The following is a 21,282-nucleotide window of genomic DNA, read 5'->3' as shown; positions in this document are numbered from 1 at the left end:
TCTCCTTGTTTGCGCATGTGCTCTCAATGTTTCTTTACATTTTTTTCTTTCTTTCAATAAAATTTCCATTTCAGCAGCGCGTGCAGGGTGGACCGCATACCATACGGCCACCCGCACCCAAGACCAACTGATTTATAATATGGTGGGACTCTTTCTTCACTCAAAATAAAATTAATTATCATTATTGATATTACTCTTTAGGTGAGACTATTTATCCACTCAAGACACATTAGCTAATTTTATTAAAATTCATCTAATCTACTTAGGGCCTGTTTGATATGGGTTTATAGGTAGGATAAATTAAATTAATACAGATTAGTTAGGCTACATTTACTTTGATGGATAAATTTATTTATGGAAAAGGATGGATAACAAAAATTTATGCCTTTAAGGCTAAAAAATGCCTCATTTCTTTTCCAACATTTGACTCAAAAGCATTTTTTCTTTCTTATTTTCACTTCAAGGATGGATAATATTATCCACTCAAAAATGGAAGGATAATATTAACCATCCTTAAAGTGAAAATAACGAATGAAAAATGGTGAATTTGTCTTTTATGTCAAATGTTGGAAAAGAAAGAAGACATTTAAAGACATAAATTTTTGTTATCCATCATTTTCCATTGATAAATTTATGCATCAAAGTAAACACAGCCTTATAGAACTATTTTTTGGGGCCATATGAGTATCAATTATGATATTAAATTATATTTACTTACAAACTTGTCATCAATTCAATTTAAAATTTATTTTAAATTAAAAGTATGTGTCATTTTAATTTTAGTGGCACGAAGTTTAATAAGTATTAAATGAATATGTTATGAGTGAAAATGAGATTTCACTTTGTTATGAATGGAGCTATGGATCAACAGTGATTTTATTATAAATAAATTAAAAAAAAAAGATAAAAAGTAAGCCTTCGCAATAAGGTAATATTTAAAAATGAAAAATAAATATTTTATAAAAAATATTAAAATGACAAATTAAGTATATTAAAATCGTATTATAATGGACTCAAATCTCAAGACTTCCTTCGTCCACAAAACATAATTTATTTTTGTCATTTTGGGGTGTTCACAAAAATTAGCCCATTTTCATTTTTGGAAACTATCTATCACTTGGTGAGCCATATTCTCCACTCACAATACAATTAATTATTATTATTATAAACACTATTTTTTAAGTGAGATTCTTTCTCTATTCATAATATAATAATTATTTTTATTAAAATTGATGTCGTTCATTTTTAGGATTATTTTTGATGGACGAATGGAACATGTTTTTGGGGAGAAAGTAGATTATAGGAAAATAATTTTGTTTTGAATAAACTAAAGAGGAAATATGAAAAACAATTTGGTAGAGATAGCTGGTTATCAGTCGTCCATGGAATTCCAAGCCACGCGTCTGTTATTTGGGTCCCAGCAGCAACTCAAACTCCCTACTCCTCTCTCTCTCTCTCTCTCCATACCTGCAACCAACATACTCCCACCCAACTAAGACTGCCTACCTCCGTTTTCCATGTCTTCCACTCCCATGGAGTATATTTTATCTAACTAATTTCGGACTGCATTTATACATATATCTAACAAAATTTAGCCTCTTTTTTTCTTTTTTAAACCTCCCATTTTCTTCCCTCTGCTAGTCGTCCGTTCTTGACCAGTTTTCAGCTGTGTGTGTGTGAGGCGGTGTATTCCACACCTACACAGAAATATATGCATAATAGACGCAGCCCCATGTCTCCAAGCAACTCCGCCAGTGTACGTGAATTATTGATTGTTAAGGGCGATTTAGAGTTTCTATTTTTATTGACTAGATTACTGCTGAATTTCTCGATTATTTTTTTACTTTTGGTACTTGTTTTACGAGTTTAGGCGTCCCTTGCTTCTTAATAGGTTGCTTCCTCTCAAGTGTTTGTGTTTTTGTTTCCTTGCCTAGAGGAGATGATTTTTTCCAGTATTTTTAGGTAGATATAGACTGTTTCTAAATAGTACGTGGTCATAAATGCGTGTTTGACATTTAATTAAGCTGCTGTTAATTGGGGATGCTGTAAAATAACTAAATCTTTCCATCATTAGTGCAAACAAACCTTCTGAGATAATCAAATTGACAGATCACGACTTGAAAGATAAGTAAGATTGCAGTGGGAATTTGTGGATCGAGCCATATGTATTTATTTTATTTTTCTGCACCTTTAGTCAGATCAATTTTCTGCATTTGGTATTTCTTTGTTCCAAAAGTTGTTCCAACGTAAATTTATGATCAAATAATTCTCCCCACTCCCTCCAAGTGTAAAAAGGAAAATCAGATTTGTTTAGTGACTAAATGGCTTCTCTAATAGGGCAATGGAATCGTGTCACCAGCAGAGAATGGCTGTCTAGATTCTACCTCGGTGTTGAGCTCAGAAAAATCTATAGAGGAACTTATTCAACAGCCTCCTCTCCAAGGAATTGAAGATAATCTGATTGAGTTCTCTGAGGCTTTGAGAAGTGAGTCTTTAGATTAATCATTTGTTATCTATATGCTACTATTGGAGCAATATGTTGATACTAATTTGATTAAATATGGTTTTAGCCGTTGCCAAGGCACTGAGACGGGTGACAGAAGGTAAGGCTTCTGCTCAAGCCGAAGCTGCTGAATGGAGACGTAAATATGAACTGGCGACAGCACATAATCTGCTGTTGGAGCACAAAGGTTATTTCGGTGTTGCTCACTCTAGTATTTTTTTTGTTTGATCTCTAATTTGGGTCGTATATAACATGGAATTCTTCTCATGATGTGAATGCTACCATTCTGTTTGTTTTGCTCTCTGTGATGAGAGCCTGTGTGCTTTTAGTAACAAAAAATTGCATTATTTCATCATTGGTTGAATAATTTTCCTGAGTTGGCCGTATCTGCCAAAGATTCTAAATGACAGGCCAATGTAGTCAATGAATTTGGAGTTTGGACGTTCAGATCCTTCGCTTTCTAAGAAGATATCTCCTTTTGCTCCACTTTTCCCTCAAAATATGACAAGGATTATTTGTGTATCAGTTCGAAATTTCTTGTTGATATTACATACCTCATCCTTTTCTGTTTGAGTCTTGTTATATTTGGGTATTTGGCATTTGGATCTTGTCTTCGTAGTGAGAAATTTAAAATTCTACTAACATTGGTGGGACTCCTTACACAGGACTTTAGGTTGGATGAATTTAGACTATAAGATGTACCTAGTAAGCTTCTTTACTGAACAAGTTAGCTTTACATTTGAATTATTTATTTATTTAGTTCTTAAGATGACCTATACTCAGCATATAGGAATATAATATAGTTGTTGCCTAACCTTCCTTTGCTGATCTGCTGATAGGAAAATCGAGTGGTAGTGCTAGCCAAGGTTTAATAGTCACCTTGTCTTGTTAAAACTTTAATCACCGTTTTTCTAAGTGGCATCTTACGGTAGGCAAAGCTTAAGAAGTCTATTATGTTGCGAAGATCTCTGTGGGTGGAAGGAACTCAAGATATTCTTTCATGCTACTATATGATCCTCTTCATATGGTTCTTAATGACATCAGAAATTCAGAATATGTGATTCTTCTCATTCTTTGCATCTCCCTTGAAAGCTGGCTTTAGGTTTGTACCATACTGATGTATTAGCTTAATCCCATGAGGCAACTAATGTTGATTTCTTAATGTCCCCTCCTCATATGTAGTTGATGGAACCTCCAAAAGAAATGAATGTTTATTACATTGTGATTTAAGTGGACCACTTTTATTCTTTTTAATAATATTGTTTAGGCCATCCCAAAGTAAATCAACTATTCGTGTATTAATTTGGCCTAATTTCTGAATTTATTTGGCTTTTCCCCTTTCCTGTACATTGTTTGACATTTATCAGTACTATACTATATTGTATTGATTATCTCCTTCTTAGTAAATTTTGCACTTCAGAGTGCTCTGCTACTATTTAAATTCTTTGATACACAACACTAACTTCGTGCCAAATTTGGATGACATGGCAGCTGGAGTTAAGATTGGGTTACTTAACCTTGTTCCCGAATTCTCTATAATGTATGAAGTGTATAGATTAGCCTCCGATTCTTTAGTCCTCTGCTTCTCTCCAACTAAATCCTTGTTTATGGCCTCTATTCAACGATTAAGCGAGTTTTATCTGAGAATCTGAGATTACCTCTATGTTACATTCGATCAACACCAGAGGCAACAAGATGGCGCTCACAGATTTCACATCCAAGCCAAGCTGTACTTTTAAGTGAGAAATCATCCAGATCGTTGAAAAACGCGGCTTTTGGCCACTAAATATTTTTTGGAAAAGGCGTTGGAGTTTGTTTCCATCTGTGTCTTCAAAAGTTTGCACTAGAATTTTGTTAGTTGCATAGAAGAGCTCAAGATTTTATTTTTATAGTTTCTATTTGGAATATGAAATTAACTTTTCAAAATTTAAGTTAGGGTTCTTAAAAGTTGTTTTTCTCGAGATCCATCATGACATCCTTGCTGGAAATCATATCGTAATTACAGCTTTCATGTCATCTCAATTTTTACTAGAAAAAAAAACTCATTGATTAAATTACTGAAAGTAAAAGCAAATAATCAAATTGCAAAATAACCAAAGGAGGTGATTTTTATTTTGTAATGAACTCCAAAGTAAACTAAGCTGGTCTTTGGTATGGTTTGGAGGTCAAACAAATTATGCAGAAAGTGAGGGAAACAGCAAATTTTGTGGTATCATTTGGTATATACATAGCACTGAAAAGTGAAATTGCAGTTGAATGTCTGAAAGATATCTGATCAATTAGTGGTTAATTATATCTCCTCTGATTTGTCAAATATCTGTCTTGGTCACAGCAAATTCCACGTGCAACCAACAAACCAAAAATTTTAATGAGTTCATAAGTTTCCTATTTAGTTTCTTGAAATGATTTGCAAGATATCTTTTAAAAGATTTTATATGCCAGTATCTAGTGATGTCTTTTATGCCTAAATAATTCTTTTAATAAAACATTCTAAAGTTTTGCTTGGCAGTACTGTCATTGGGAGGCCAATCTAGCGAGTCAAATGTTGAGATAGCCAGAAACTTGGATGATCACGCTGCTGTCTCAAATCAAAATAATGATCAATGTGAGTTATGCAGCGGTAAAGATGATATTTGCGCTCATGAGGTTCTTCAAGATGGTGAACCTGGTTCTGACTGCTCTGCTTCGCATAAGATGATGAGGAAGGTAAGTAGCTACTTCCTGAGTTTTGTGAGAAGTTAGATTCCTGTTCGCCGATATATTTTTAAAAAGACCAGTGCTTTAATTGCTTTATGAATTACATAGATTCACAATATCTACCAAACCACGATTGCACTGAAATTCTTCAAAGAAAGAAAGAAAGAAATGATAAGTAAACATGAGGTAGTCAGAAATCACAGTGTTGGAAGCACACCTGATATTTATACATCTGTCCTCTCTGTAGTTATTGCAAGCCATTGCTCATGATGTGAAAGTACGTAAACAAGTAAATATAAAAAATTACCCTTATTTTGAAATGGCTTGTTGGCTTGGCTCTAGACATCATGGTTCTTTTTGCTGAAGTAGTGAAAGTACGTAAACAAATAAATATAAAAAATTACCCTTATTTTGAAATGGCTTGTTGGCTTGGCTCTAGACATCATGGTTCTTTTCGCTGAAGTACTCAGAGCCAGCTACGTATATTTATGCAGCACCCATTTTTTTGTTAGTCATATCAGATAAGTGTTTTTAAACACTTTTCAAGAATTGCAATTTAACTTGATGTTCTGGCTTGTGGTGACAGGCATCATTTAAGCTATCATGGTACTGCAAGGGTGAAAAATCTGATCGCCACAAACATGATGTTGTGTCTTTTGAGAAGGGTAATATAACAACTGCAGAGCGTAGCAGTAAACAGGTATAACTAGTATCATATGCAATTTGTTTGCGATTCCTCAAACTTCTCTGATTAAATGTAATTTTGTGCCTGACTTCCAACTTTTAGTATCACAAGAACACTATTTTCATTATTATCATTTCAGATTTCCTTGAAGTGGGAATCACCGCCACAGACTGTGCTTATGTTAACAAAACCAAATTCTACATCTGTCAAAATCCTATGTTCTGAAATTGTCAGGTTGGATTCCTTAAACACGTTTTGTTTCCATACTTGTTTCGCTCCTTAGTTTTATTTTTTACAATATAGATTCATATATGGTCAGAAAATTAGAGTTGAGCTTTTCAAATTAGTGGTTCTCGGAATATATGAGCTTATATGTGATAACGCGTACATAAAAGTGGTTTTTGAGTATGACTGTCGACAGATTATTAATGTATTCATTAAATTACTGAGAAATGATCCTGCAGAAGTATGCATAATTTGATTGACTTCTACCTTATAAAATTTATCCGGAAGTGATAGGTGAAATGAACTTTTCATGTTCTTTGTGAAAATATTTTTTCTGTGTTCTATGTAACTTCCAAGATGTGACTGTCATAATCTTAAATGATGACCTTTTCTAGCTTTTTCTGAAGAGAGGTAATCTGATGATGGTAACTGTGTACCAGAATTCTTTGATATTGTAAATTTCAATGTCCTTTATTTTCCACGTTGGAACAGTGTCTTAGACAGTTGAACTTTACAGTGAGAGACTCAGTCACTAAATACTGTTCACTAAGAAGTTTAAACATGTTGTTTTGAGAAAAAGTTGCGGTTACGGTGCATTCCCTACTTCATCTGATTTTGTCAGTGTTAACACCACTAACACCACTACCAGTAACTTCTTGTGAGCACTAATATATGTATATTATAGAGATGGATTCCAGCTGAGTGCGTTAGTCTTACTAAATATTTACTTGTTTTTAATAAAAATAAATGCAGGCTGCCACATGGGAAGTTTTGAACCATATGGTGCATCTGTTCATACTTCATATGATTATATCTGGGGCTTTGGTCCCATCTGATACACATATGTTTCTCGTGCTGAGAATTTCTGTTGGCCAGAGCCATTTTCTTCAGATCAATATCGAACTCATCAGGAGCTTCTTCAGTGATAACAATAAACTTGAGAAGTTCATGTTGCATGATCATTCTCACATTATCTATTCCCTTAATATTAAATTGCAGAATTCTCCAATCTGTTTCTTCTTTAGTTTAGTCTCCTAATCATCATGAATGAATGTTTCTGCCAAGATTTTGAGGATCAATTTTATATCTGACTTCATTTTGGGCTTGTGAGTTTTCTCTGATATTTAGATGCCCCCCTCCCCCCTCCTGCTTTTCTTCTTCTTTAAATTCTTTGTAATTGACTATAAAATGTATCTCTAGAATGTTGGTTGTCTGTTTCAGTACTAGTTAAATCAATGGAATGTGATACTCTAACATGAACTTTTACTATGTTATTTCTTAATAAGTCTCGAATATTTTAAAATTAGAGAATCCTTTACCTCCTTTGCAGATGGTTAAAAGAGCAGAAAAATTTGACAATATTTGTGGAACCGCGAGTGAAGTCCGAGCTTCTGACAGAATCGTCGTACTATAGCTTTGTACAAACCTGGCTAGATGGTGAGCTAATTTTTCCTTTTATAGTAGGAATTAGATATATTATGATAACCTTTATACCACTCTAACTCCATTGGCTCTCAGTCTACAATCTAATCAAATCCTTAATTCTTTATACAGTTTCTGTTATTTTATCTGCTTAACTTTCTCTGTTGATATTATAACTTCTCTTCTTCACTCCATACCTGCTATGTTTTTTTTCCAGTGTGAAGTAAGGAGTACATTTAACGGTCAATCCTAGAAACTAATTTTAATTGGCTGATGACTCCAACATTTGTATGTCTCAAGGAAAAATTTCTGTAACTAACTGGAAAGGATGAGGGGATCCTTATTAGTGATTACAGAAACAGTTTTTTGTGCCCCTTTCAAGGGTATAAACTTCAAATTGAAACTTTAATCCCTTTTTGAGTTAGTTAGTTATATATTGCTGCACACATATGAAGAATTGGGCAATGAATTCTTTGCAGTTTGTCGGCGAACTATCATCACAAGAAGTTGTCAAGCTGTTGATGTCCCTTCTTCTTAGCTCATTATCCAAAAACTAAACCAATTCAGACATGTTTAATTGCAATTCCTTGTTCTGACAGATTAAATTTATTGTTATTGTTATGTTCCAAAAAAGTTCGATATATATCTGAGGTTACAGTTTCCTTGCTTTCATCTTTCTCAGGAATAATGCATGAGATCAATTCCTTTGTGCAAGCTTTGTTACGTCTTTAGTACTTTAAATATGATAATTGGTGGCAGTATTTGTTCTTTATGCTCTAAATGATCTGCTTCCACAGACAAAGATGTGCTGACCCTGCATACAAAAATTGATCTCATTGTAACGCTTGGTGGAGATGGAACCGTCCTATGGGTATGTGTCTTCTTATTCTGCAACAAATGTAATTAATTTCTATAAAAACAGAAGTTATCCCCCCAGCCCACCCCCCCCCCCCCCCCAAGAAAGAAATGTAATATGGCCAATCCTCAATAAACAAGACTGGAGCAAAGATGGATAGGAATTATACAATATGCTTAATTTCAGTATGCCAATTGATAATGTATTCCTTTGTAGAAAGAAGTTAGTTGAAAAATATTGACTTTGTTCCCCACAGTTACCGTTGCATGATCTGTCTCCAGACACAGGGAAGCATATTATTATTGTATGCAGTTTTGAGTTCAATAAGAGAAAAAGTATAACATTAATATAATTTATAACCTATTTAACTATGAAACAGTAATAGATTGACAAGGCAAAACGTTAATTCAATGACATCACCGAAAATGAATTTCTTATCACTGTACTAGATTAACACTGTAAAATAATTCATATTTAATTGAGTAACAAATAAACAATATTGTTATCTGAACCAATTTTATGTATCAATGCACTTTCTTTTAATTGCAAACCACACGTGGGGTTGGGACAATTGACATAACCTTTTGTACAGATTTTTGTCAAGTTAATTATATGACTAAGCATACAATAAGAATGAAAAGGTAAAACTTCTAAACAAACTTAAAACAAGTGCAGATCTGCTTGTAAATTTTGTGAACAATCACTTTAGCAGATGGGCTTGATTATAGAGAAAAACTGAACACAGCTAATTAGTCAATCTTCTCAGTTTCACATTGGTTACTAGGTTTTACTTGATGCAAAAACTTGAGCCAGATATAAGCTAAACTCCTGTTTATTATTCTCTGGTGAAATGCTATTTTGTTTTCATCATCCATGTTTTAAGCATCAATTTCCTACAATTTTGGATACAAATCCTCAAACATTGTGAGTCTGTAAATTAAGGTTGCTGGTTTTATTGCCCCGTAGGGCGTGATCTTGGAGCATCTAATAGTCTATTTTTTGTCAATTGCTGTTATTGCAGTTCACTAAACTGTATCTAGAAATGTTTGTTTCCTTTCCTTTTTTAACTATAAGCTTTAGGGATGGAATATGAAGGTTGTTGGAAAATTTTCATTATTACTCATTGCCTGTTCTTATATAGTTTTTGAGGATTTTATTATGATACTCGTTACCGTTTTAGTAATCAAGATAAATATATTCTCTCATTTATGCAGGCTGCTTCTATGTTCAAAGGTCCGGTTCCTCCCATTGTGCCATTTTCTTTAGGTTCTCTGGGTTTCATGACCCCATTCCGTATCCTTTAGTTTCCTTCAAGGATTCCTTATTTCACTTTCTTAGCTTAGCTTTGTTTTCTTGCATAGTTGCCTGCTGACAAATTATTCTAGTATCTTATGGAAAAGCTTTTGCCAGTCCTATCAATTTATCCTTAACAAAATAATCAGATAGTGAACATTATCGCGAGTATCTTTTATCAATCCTACGTGGTCCTTTAAGTATCACATTAAGGCATCGATTGCAGTGTCATATCATCAGAGATGAGGCCAAAAGTGATAACGAGAATGAAGGCCCTATGCTAGTCCTGAATGAAGTAACAATTGATCGTGGAATTTCTTCATTCCTAACAAATTTAGAATGCTATTGTGACAACTCTTTTGTGACCTGCGTACAAGGGGATGGTCTGATTTTGTCGACGACATCTGGGAGTACAGCATATTCCCTTGCTGCCGGAGGATCCATGGTCCATCCACAGGTACGTTTCACTCTGTAACTCGGTCCATATTTGTATATCAAAAGAAAAATTACCCACATAGAGTTATAGTTAATCTTTATGTAGCTTAGTAGTTAAATTTTCCCTTCAATTAGCATGCCAGTGAAGTGCATAAAAAAGTGAATCAGTTAAAAAATATCAATTTTAGGGCCCAACCGGATTCGAACCGGTGACCTCTTGATCTGCAGTCAAATGCTCTACCACTGAGCTATGGACCCACTTGATGATAAATTTGGTCATACTATTTTACTGAAAAAACCGAACATAAGGTTAATTGATGAAATAGTAGGCTGATATTGAAATCTAGGTGAAGCCTTTAGTTAAATCATTGGTTGCCAACTCATTGATGATCCTGTCATATATGTTAATTGCTAGGATCTTCCATTGGGTTCTGCTATAACAACAGAATTCTACTGATTCTTCTTGAGGACTCTACCACATTTGAATGCACCATTAACCATTGCAAGTTATTAATTGTCTATTTTCTTCTCGTGTTACTGGTTCATACTTGTGTTATGTTGATTCTTTTATTTTATTTTCTCTGTCTGGAAGTGCATTAATTTGCATCTGCTCGAGTATTATATCTTTGTCCACAAAAGCTGAAATAGTTTGATCATAAATCATTGAAATGGTCTCCTAAAAAAATAAATCATTGAAATGGACTCGACTAGAACCCACGCGAAGATTTGGAAGTTTGTTTTGTCAGGGTGCTCATCCTAGAATTCCCTAAGCCTTTTAGGGTACCTTTATTTTATTTAACAACGCACTGCAAACAAAGGACACTGTCGATCAAAGAGGATAGTGAAAATTAAGATTTTAGGGAGTATTTGGCTAAGCGTATAAGCTCTTGAAAAATGTTTAGTAAAATAAGCTCTTAAACAGTTTATAAGCCGTTAAAATATGCTCCAACAACTTATAATTTCCTTAAAAATTAAGTCCCCAACCCCAACTTAATTTCTTATAATCTAATAAGTTATAAGCAACACTCATTTTACAAAAATAACTCTACTGATTTGTTATTTCATCATATACCCTTCCAATTTGACGTCTCTTTAATTTTCTATCTCTAACTCACAATTCTTTCTCTAGCTTGTAAGCTCAATTATTCCAAACACTTTGACAACTTATAAGCTCTTGAGAGCTGAGACATTACATCTTATAAGCTTTTGATGCATCTTATAAGTTATTGGAACTTAAAAGCTCTCTAGATTAAGCTTAGGTGCATATATATATATAACACCCCATAATATAGTCGGAAAGCCTTCCCTTTCATTTTGCAGTGTCTCAAAACATGATATGGTCTTGATAGCATGAGATTGACTTGAATTCAACTTTAGTCTTGAAAAACACACATCTTTTTGAACATGATACATTTAGTTTATATTTCAATAATGATCTTAATTGTATCATTATCAATTTATCATCTCTGTTTGGAATAATCATACATGATCCCTCTCAAGCTCCCTTAACTTTGTACCTGAAACCAACATAATTTCGGACCGGAAAATAATTATTTCTATGTTTACAGGTTCCTGGAATATTGTTTACACCTATCTGCCCTCATTCTCTATCGTTTCGGCCTCTGATATTGCCTGAATACGTAACGCTGAGAGTAGTGGTGCCCTTCAATAGCAGAAGCCAAGCATGGGTGTCATTTGATGGCAAGGACAGGAAACAGTTAGCCCCCGGAGACGCACTCGTGTGCAGCATGGCCCCTTGGCCGGTTCCCACAGCGTGTCAAGTCGACTCGACCAGTGATTTCTTGCGCAGCATCCACGACGGTCTTCATTGGAATTTGAGGAAGACTCAGGCCTTTGATGGCCCTCGCGATCCCTGACTTTGTTCACTTCGTTGCAATATTGTGGAAGAGAGATTAACATTCTTATCTGGTAGTTACTGGAATTTGTAAAATTAAAATGCACCTAATTTATTTACACCCCGTGATAGATAGGGAAGAATAAACAACTATATATCATACTCGAATAAATCGTTGAGTCTATTCACATGGGACTCTTTGTTCCATTTTCGGTCTCATTTTCATTTTTATTTTTGAACAATATAATGTTTTTTCTTTTTTAAAGAATGTTAGATATTTGATTTTGTTTTTAATTATTAAATATATAAATGAAAGTATGTAAAAATCACATCAAACCGTATTAGTATATTTTGGTTTTGTTCGAGTTAGGTAATAATTATATGAGGCAGCACCTAGGGATGGTAATCGGTCCGATTTGGTTATAATCAAACTGATTTTTCGGTTAACCGGAACCGATTAACCATGAAATAGGTAATTGATAATCGAACTGATTTTTTAACCGGTTAACCAATTAACCGGTCTGGTTAATTAATCAGTTAACTAAATTAAACCGGTTTAGTTTAGTTTATTTTTTAAAAAAATTAATATTTATTAAAATAAAAATTCTTAATTATCTATTTTGATACTACAATTTTCTAGAATGACTGATTAAACACAAACCCTCGTGTTCTTAATTTCAGAATGTGAAAATAATTTACACGTTTAAATAGAAAATAATGATTATACATATTAGTAGGAGAAAAATAATTGGAAGGATATAACAGAAGAATCACATTGAAAAGCTTTGGTAATGATTTTGAGTATCCTTCTTCTCAATAACAATTGTTACTCCTCACTATTGAAAATAAAAATGTACAGCTAAAAATTGATTGGTTTAGAATCCGTTTATTGTAGAAATAAAAATGTACAGCTAAAAATAAAATATATTCCTCGCTATTGAAAATAAAATCCGTTAAAATATTATAAAATATTAGAATATAATAAATATACGTATTAATTACTCCACGCGTCTCACAAAAACATGAACATTTTGCAATTTTGGGGTGTCTCACAACTAGGGATGTCAATCGGGCCAGCCCACCGGATTTTCGGGCTAGCCCTATCGGGTTCCGGGTTAGTCGGGTGCGGGCTAATCGGGTTGGAGATTTTTTCGGGTTGTAAATCTTCAACCCTAACCCTAAACTTTCGGGTTTCGGGCTAGCCCATCGGGCTAATCAGTTAAAGGTGTAAAAATAAAATTATCATTTGTATTTTATTATTCTTAATTATCTAATGTATAATGTATAAAATATACATAGATATTAAAGATATAAATTATATAGCAAAGCATGAAATGCAAAAATATAAGATATTCAAGATTACATAAACAAAATTATATTAAATGAGATCGTAAAATTTAACATGTATCAATGCACTAGAATCAATCTGGATTATTACTGAATAATTAGTGGTTTTGCCATGCACGTCTCATTGACAGAAAAAAAAATGGTATTACTTAAAATGAGATAGTAATAATTAATTTCTAACTAATGAGATACTCCCTCCGTCCACGAATTAAAGCCCCATTTGAGGGTGGGCACGGATACTAAGAAAGCTGAAAAAGGTGTTGTGGGTGAAATATAAGGGTAGTTGACTAAAGTGATAAAGTAGTTGACTAAAGTGTTAAAGGTGTTGTGTGGTGGGTCCACTAGTGATAAAGTGTAATAAATATAGAATATAAAAATGATAAAGTTGTTGTAAGGTGGGTCCATTAGTGGCAAATGGTAGTAAATATAGGAAAAGAAGAAGAGTAAAAAGGTACATAAAGCACAATAGGGCTTTAATTGGTGGACAAAAATTTAAGTGCAAGTAGGGCTTTAATTCGTGGACGGAGGGAGTACTAATAATCAATTTCTACAAAAAATCCAAATTAATTTCACTTTTTTAATGAGATTGCACACACACACACACATATATATTCTAACTAATTAATTTCACTTTTTTTAATGAGGCTACATATATATATTTAAGCAAATACCATAGATCTAAACATAGCAGAAGTTGTAACTGGATGCATCAGTCACAATTATGTCAGCCCACCGGGCCAGCCCATCGAGTTTTCGGGCTAGCCCTATCAGGTTCCGGGTTAGTCGGGTGCGGGCTAATCGGGCTGGAGGTTTTTTCGGGTTGCGATTTTTCAACCCTAACCCTCTAATTTTGTCGGGTTATTCGGGTCGGCCCACGGGTTTCGGGCTGCATCGACATCCATACTCACAACAATATGAACAATTTTATTTTGGTACACTACCCAACCACAATCCTTTTACTTTTCTTCTCTACTTTTCATAAAGCGGGACCCATTTTCCACTCACAATATACTTTTACCTAACATTTCTTAAAACTCGTGTCACTTACAAATGTTAATGTTTTTGTGAGGCGGATGAAGTATTATTTAACCGGTTAATTAATCGGTTATTCGGTTTAACCGGTCAGTTACCAGTTAAACCGAATAACCGGTATATTTAAAACTTAATAATCGGTAACAGAACCGAACCGGCTAATTTTGATTATCGGTTAACCGATTAACCAAAATTTTGATTCGGTTACAGTTATAACCGAATAACCGGAACCGAATTACCACCCCTAACAACACTCTAATATAGCCAAAATCTTTTAGTCATAGAAAATTCTAGTCATACAAATAAAAAATATGGAAATAATAATATTTATGACCAAAATATCTTTTTTGTGTGTAACAGTGTAAAATCAAAAAAGTGTGTAATAGTGTATTTTGAACTGTTACACACTTTTTCAAAATTACACATTTTTACTATTATTACACACTTTTGCGAAAAAGTATGTAATAATATAAAACACACTGTTACACGATTTTCGCGATTACTACACGATTTAGTGAAAAATCATGTAATAATGTATTTTACACTTTTACAAATGTGCGTAATAGTCGTTATTTTGGAGGCGGAGATGGATGTTTAAAAATAAAAATAAAAATCATTAAGGATATATTTATACATTTACATCAAAACGGTTTAATTTTTCCAATTTTTCATCCTCATGATATTTTTTCCTTTTATTAAATGAGAATGTGTAGTTTGACCTATTAACTCTATTTATATAGTTTGCTTTGATTTGGGCGATAACTCTATTTGAAATTGCGAAATGAATCATACACCATGATGAATTTGGCAATTCTCCCAAAAGTTAAGCAATACCATATAATCTATATATATATAAAAGTGGAACCAATATGCCTATACTATTTTCCCGCCCAAAGTGTAGCATTAATTTTAACCTTAATTAATTAATTAATTTACACAATTCAATATTAATTTCAACATTTATTTACATAATTAATGCTGATTTTTATTTATACTAGCAAGTTCTATTTCTGATCTATTAAATTACGACTATAATTTGTTCTCACTTTCAATATAAATGCTCAATTGAATTAGCATTTATATTTATCTTAAAATATTGGATTTCATGAGAATCAATACTACAAAAGTATAATGATATTTTTTTGGTAAAAAATAATCTCTCATATAATACACTTATAACATTAGGTTCTTAAACCACATTAATTTATTCTAAACTTAATAATTATCGTCAAAATATATAAAAAATTGTTTTCGTGTAAAATGATTATATGGATAGGAAGTTAGTTGAAAATATGTTCACTGAGACATAAATAAAATTAAAAAATATTTAATTATTTATATAGGTTAAAAGATTAAAAAAAATAAAAAATCAATTTCACCCTAAAATTGAAAACGATGACATGGAAAAAAATAGTTACGATAGAGTATTTTTTTTAGGTAGTATGCATTTTCTTCATGAAATTAGATGATAATTGTTAAATTGTTTAGATTTTGAAACAAAATAATCAACAACACTAATTTTTCGTTGATAAAAATAGGTAAACAATTAAACAGAACACAAAAACTTAGGTTCTATTGGGTGCACTGTAGAATCGGGTTACACCCGCACTCAGACTTTAACCTGCATTTTGATTCAAATCATGTAAATGACACTATTCAGTTATACAAATATCACTGCCTATAATTGACATTATTCAGTTATACAAATTACACTATAACATTTTGAAACATTATAGTGTCATTTACAATTTTATGATGTCAATGACAGGAAGTGTCATTTACAATATTATAATGTCAATTATACGTGGTGTCATTTGTATAACCGAATAGAGTCAATTACAGACAGTGTCATTTGTATAACTGAATAGTGTCATTTACAAGGTTCGAATCCGGAAGCGGGTTTTTATTTGAGCGCGGGTCAGAGTTTGAACGCGAGTGCAACCGTCTAATCAGAAAGCTACATTTATATATAAAAGCAGATCATGTGTTCATTGAAAAAATTGTAAATACATTATTTTTAATGGCTATGATAAAATCAACAACAAAATATGTTTAATTTTATGGATTTCAATAATAAATTATTGTTTGCATAATTATTATTAAATTTTAAAATAAGTGTATAAAATAAATGATGTGTACATAATAGTGAAGCTTAATAAATATGATCGCAACTCATCGTTTAGTTAATTTCACTTTAAACTTTTTTTTAGATAATTTCACTTCAAACTATTGATATAGTATATGATTGGTGATTTCATGTCACTTACAAAGATATATTCCTAAATTTATACCACTTCAAAAAATAATATTAACTCATCACAATCACATTATTTTTATATAATATATATAGATTTAATACTAATATAAAATAAAAAAATATAATAATTTTTTTTAAGAAAAAAATAAAAATTATAATATCTAAAAAAATATAATACCCGTGCATCGCACGGGCAAAATACTAGTTCTTTCAATATATGGAAATTGATAGGCATTGTCAGAAACAGTTGAAATGGTATTGTGATATATAAGTGCCAATTACAATCACTAAATCAGAGTGGCGCAGCGGAAGCGTGGTGGGCCCATAACCCACAGGTCCCAGGATCGAAACCTGGCTCTGATATAATTTTATTTTTTTTCTAGAAATTTTTACCTTTTAATGCTCGTCGTGAATAGAACAAGAATATGATATAAAAATACATTTTATTTAATTAATATTGTTAACTCAAAGTAAATGCTTCTTTGCAGTTTCATTGAAGCAGCAATGCCAGTTTAAAATCTACTTGTGGTCAGAATATGAGTGCAGGTTATACTTTGATAGAAAAAATAAGCTTCGAGCAAATATTAAGTAGGTGTTGATATTATCCCTACAAAAACACAAAAATAGGTGTTGATATTTTTTCGTTCCGTGTTGGTCCCAAGACTCCCAACACATTATTGAAACTACCTTAGTACAAATTCGCTACCGAATTACTATACGATCGATTTGAGCTTTTATTTGCTACATAAGAGTTGGCCCTACATGTATTTTTGCATAGTCTTCCCCAGGTTTGGTAAAACAAAAATTTGAAAGATGAAAAGAAAAGAAAATTTATTCAAAAAAGAGTACAAAGAATTAATATTCAAATTCAAGCAATACATCAAAAAAAAAATGCATAAAATAGCGCCGATTAACTTAAATAATTGAAACAACTCATGGGAACTAAGACCCGGCCGGTCATGGGACAAGAATAAAAATTCACGAGAGTTTACAACCTTGAAACATCTCCAAGTGCATATGATAATATCTTCCATAGTTTTATCAACATCCGGGTTCCCATTTTCAAAAAATTTCTCAATTTTAACTTTCCACACCTTCCAACGAACACATCAGATAATAGTCGTCAGAAATAATAACAGAAGGTGCTCTTTTCCGTCTTCAAAAAAATATATATAATTTGTCGTTTTCAAACGTCTCTAAAAATGATCATTTTTTATATTTGAACATCATTTCACTCACAACAAAGTGAGCCTTAATCTTGAAATTTTTCAATCACATATATTCATAATACTTTTTAAAATTTCGTATCACGCGGCATATTTTTTGAAAACGCACTTAAAAGGGCAACTTTAACGACTGGACTTTTGGCTGTTAAAATTGAAAATACAGTCGTTAACAGTTAACACGATTAATGACCGATTTGATTGGCCGTTATTGCGTGGTCGTTTCAAAAATTAACGGTAGTAAATTCAATCGTAATAAATATTAATTTTGGTTGTATTTTTTTGCTATTTTTTATTCTTAACGATTGAAAGTTTATATATTTTTAACAATCGAATTTTCTATCGTTTAAAAAAAAACTTTTATTTATTTGTAATTTAATTTAGCTTTTTGCTCCACAAGTATTTCAGTATTTTTAATGTATACTCTTTGACGAACTTCCAAGTGGGTCAGCATTCTTAGTTGTGCTCTAAGTCAAGAGCAATTAATCTTGAAGTTTCTTTCGAGTAGTCATGCATATTATTGATATAATTAGCACATTTTAATTCATTTAAATTCAATTTCAATGTACAATATCATTCATGCATAACATTAGAATATGTCGAGAGGATATCTAAGACTTGTGGTGCCGACAAAAGAATAACGATAAAAATAACAATCAATTTTAAAATAATAAAAAATTAATAAGATCTGTATTTTTTTAAAAAAATTAAATATTATTGTTAAAAAATAACGATTGATTTTAAGAAGGTCCCAACAATTTTAATATAATAATAAAATATAAAAAATAAAAATAAATAAAAAATTCAAAAAAAAATATTAACGACCAAAATAAGTGTACAACACATTGTAGATAAACCTTCATTTTTCAATGTGAGATTTAATATAAAATCAACTAAATGTAGCTTTACTATTTATAGTGTACTTCACATTGTTTAGAAACTTATATTTTTCAATGTGAGATTCAATACAATATCAGTTTAATGTAACTTTACTATTTATAGTGTAGTATACATTGTACAGAATCCCACATTTTTTAATGTGAGATTCAATACAATATCAATTTAATGTAGTTTTCAAATAGTTTTAATTCTAATTTTTTATTTCTTTTTTAATTATTATTTTTTAATTTAAAAATACATTTAAAATAAGAATAAAATAGAAATAAAAATTATTGTAATATTTTTTTAATTATTATATTTTTAATTAATATAATGTAATTTTAATTTAATTAAAAAGTATATTAAAAATAAAGATAAAAAAAATTAAGAACCCGAATATAAAAAGGAAACAATATACTCGCATGGCCATTTTGAATAAGGAAACACAATATTTGGCCACTAATTGAAAAAACACAAAATATGGCCATTAATTTTTTGAGTTAATATATAAAACTATCCACTTTCATATTGTAAAGATAAAAATTGTCCACTAAAATAAAAATAATAAAAACTGTCCACTTTTTGATTGAAAAGACAGAAATACCCCTTACTTTAAAATTTTAAAAAATAGCCACTCATTCCTCTCTTTCTCTCCTCTCTCTCTTCACCTTCACGTCTCTCTCTCTCGCGCGCCATTGCCACCTCTCCCTTCCTCTGCCACCATCTCTCTCTCGGCGTCGGAAATCCACCACACTCTCCGATGCTGACCCCCGCGCCACCCTACGAGATCTAGAATAAATGTGTTCTGAGGCGCAGATCCGTAGAGGAGGTGAAGGAGGTGGCGCAGATCTGAGGAGGAGACGCTGCAGATTATGCCAAAACCTGCATAATCTGGAAGCTTCCTCCCCACACTTCTGATGCAGATCAAATCCAGCACCGTGAAATGCTCGTCGATCCAGATCCCGGCCAGAGGAACATTGCCGTCGGAGATGCCGCGGTGGAGATTCACGGCGCTGAGTCCAGCCGATGTCAATCTCCCAATCCTCACATCGATCTCGAACAGCGAATCCTCCGTCTCATTGTCTTTCTTCACGGTGGTGACGGAGATGGAGGGTGCGGCGGAGAAGAGGCGGTTTGCGAGGCCTTTCGATTAGGGTTTCATCGAATTTCAAGCGCATTCTCTCCTCCGGCGAAGCGTCGCCGCCCCGGCCTCAGAGCGTCCGCGGCGAGTTCCTGCGACAACTTCGACGCCCCGGCCGCCAGCTCCTTGGAGCGCTTTGACGCCTCCGACACGATGCGGGAGAAACCGGCAGAGCCGAGCCCCTGCGTGAACTGCTGCGATTTCGTGGCCGCCTCCTCCGCGAATTCCCGAGCTCTCAGCTAGAAATCCATTGCGAATTGGGAGATTTTGTGATAGAATTGAAGAAGAGTTTGGTTATGGAGATGGGCATTACAAATTTTTTGATGCCAAATTGTGAGTTGGCGTAATTTATGGAACTCTATACAGCCTTAATACACATCTTCTCTTCTCGGGAAATTAAACTTTGATTTTGCTCGTATAAATACAATAGCTTCATGCCCACCAATTATTTTCGATTTTATAATTGTACCAGTGCACTTTTAATTTGTTGATATTGGATAGGAAATTAAATCCATATTTTATTTTATTTTAGCATTTGTAGTTTCAATATTCGAAATTTTTTAAGTGGAGTGTTGATTTCATTAAGGGTGCGTTCTTCAATTCACAACTAGATCTATGAATTCACAACTTAATGTTCTTGATTTCATAATCAGATCTATGAATTCACAACTTAATATTTTTGAATTCACAATGAGATCTATGAATTCACAACCAAAATAAATTCTAGTTTTAATTGTGAATTCAAACTTTAAAAACCCCAAATTCACAACTACTTGAATTCACAACCAAAATAAATTCTGGTTGTGAATTAAATTTTAATTGTGAATTCACAAACAAAAAATTCTGGCTGTGAATTAAATTTTAGGGTTTAGGGTTTAGGGTTTAGGGTTTATGGTTCACAACTAGGGTTTAGGGTTCACAACTAGGGTTTACGGTTTCAGTTCAGTTCAGTTGTGAATTTACTGTTTCAGTTCAGTTGTGAATTCACAATCGTAATAATTCACAACTAGGGTTTACGGTTTCAGTTCAGTTCAGTTGTGAATTTTCTATTTCAGTTCAGTTGTGAATTCACAATCATAATAATTTACAACTAGGGTTTAGGTTTAGGATTTAGGATTTAGGGTTTAGAGTTTAGGGTTTCAGTTCAGTTCAATTGTGAATTTACTGATTAAGTTCATTTGTGAATTTACTGTTTCAGTTTAGTTGTGAATTCACAATCGTAATAATTCACAACTAGGGTTTAGGTTTAGGGTTTCAGTTCAGTTCAGTTGTGAATTTACTGTTTTCAGTTCAGTTGTGAATTCACAATTGTAATAATTCACAACTAGGGTTTAGTGTTTCAGTTTAGTTCAGTTGTGAATTCACAATCGTAATAATTCACAACTAGGGTTTAGGTTTAGGGTTTAGTGTTTCAGTTCAGTTGTGAATTCAC

At 32.8% G+C, this 21,282-nt stretch overlaps 1 protein-coding gene and 2 non-coding genes across 4 annotated transcripts; 2 read left to right on the top strand and 1 right to left on the bottom strand.

The window, feature by feature from the left end:
* The first annotated feature begins 1,342 nt into the window (after positions 1–1,342).
* On the top strand, positions 1,343–12,190 carry LOC131013957 (NAD(H) kinase 1-like). Of its 2 annotated transcripts, XM_057941893.1 has the most exons (11): positions 1,343–1,756; positions 2,338–2,485; positions 2,571–2,690; positions 5,013–5,209; positions 5,787–5,900; positions 6,025–6,119; positions 7,441–7,547; positions 8,330–8,403; positions 9,603–9,681; positions 9,831–10,138; positions 11,685–12,190. In XM_057941893.1, the coding sequence occupies exons 1-11, from the start codon at positions 1,712–1,714 to the stop codon at positions 11,991–11,993; spliced, it is 1,596 nt and encodes a 531-aa protein (XP_057797876.1). In that variant the 5' UTR covers positions 1,343–1,711; the 3' UTR covers positions 11,994–12,190. The 2 variants fall into 2 exon arrangements, with proteins under 2 accessions (XP_057797876.1, XP_057797877.1); XM_057941894.1 differs by lacking the exons at positions 1,343–1,756; positions 2,338–2,485 and having other exon boundaries at positions 5,000–5,209.
* Positions 10,303–10,374, bottom strand: TRNAC-GCA (transfer RNA cysteine (anticodon GCA)). Its single transcript has one exon. It is a non-coding gene; the product is annotated as a tRNA-Cys (tRNA).
* A 4,708-nt stretch (positions 12,191–16,898) lies between the features above and the next one.
* TRNAM-CAU (transfer RNA methionine (anticodon CAU)) lies at positions 16,899–16,970 on the top strand. Its single transcript has one exon. It is a non-coding gene; the product is annotated as a tRNA-Met (tRNA).
* Positions 16,971–21,282: the final 4,312 nt, after the last annotated feature.

Source organism: Salvia miltiorrhiza, chromosome 3, assembly GCF_028751815.1.
Source record: "Salvia miltiorrhiza cultivar Shanhuang (shh) chromosome 3, IMPLAD_Smil_shh, whole genome shotgun sequence".
In the NCBI taxonomy this organism is placed as follows: Eukaryota; Viridiplantae; Streptophyta; class Magnoliopsida; order Lamiales; family Lamiaceae; genus Salvia; species Salvia miltiorrhiza.
Note: the sequence above shows the minus strand (reverse complement) of the source record. Positions and strands in the feature narration are given on the sequence as shown.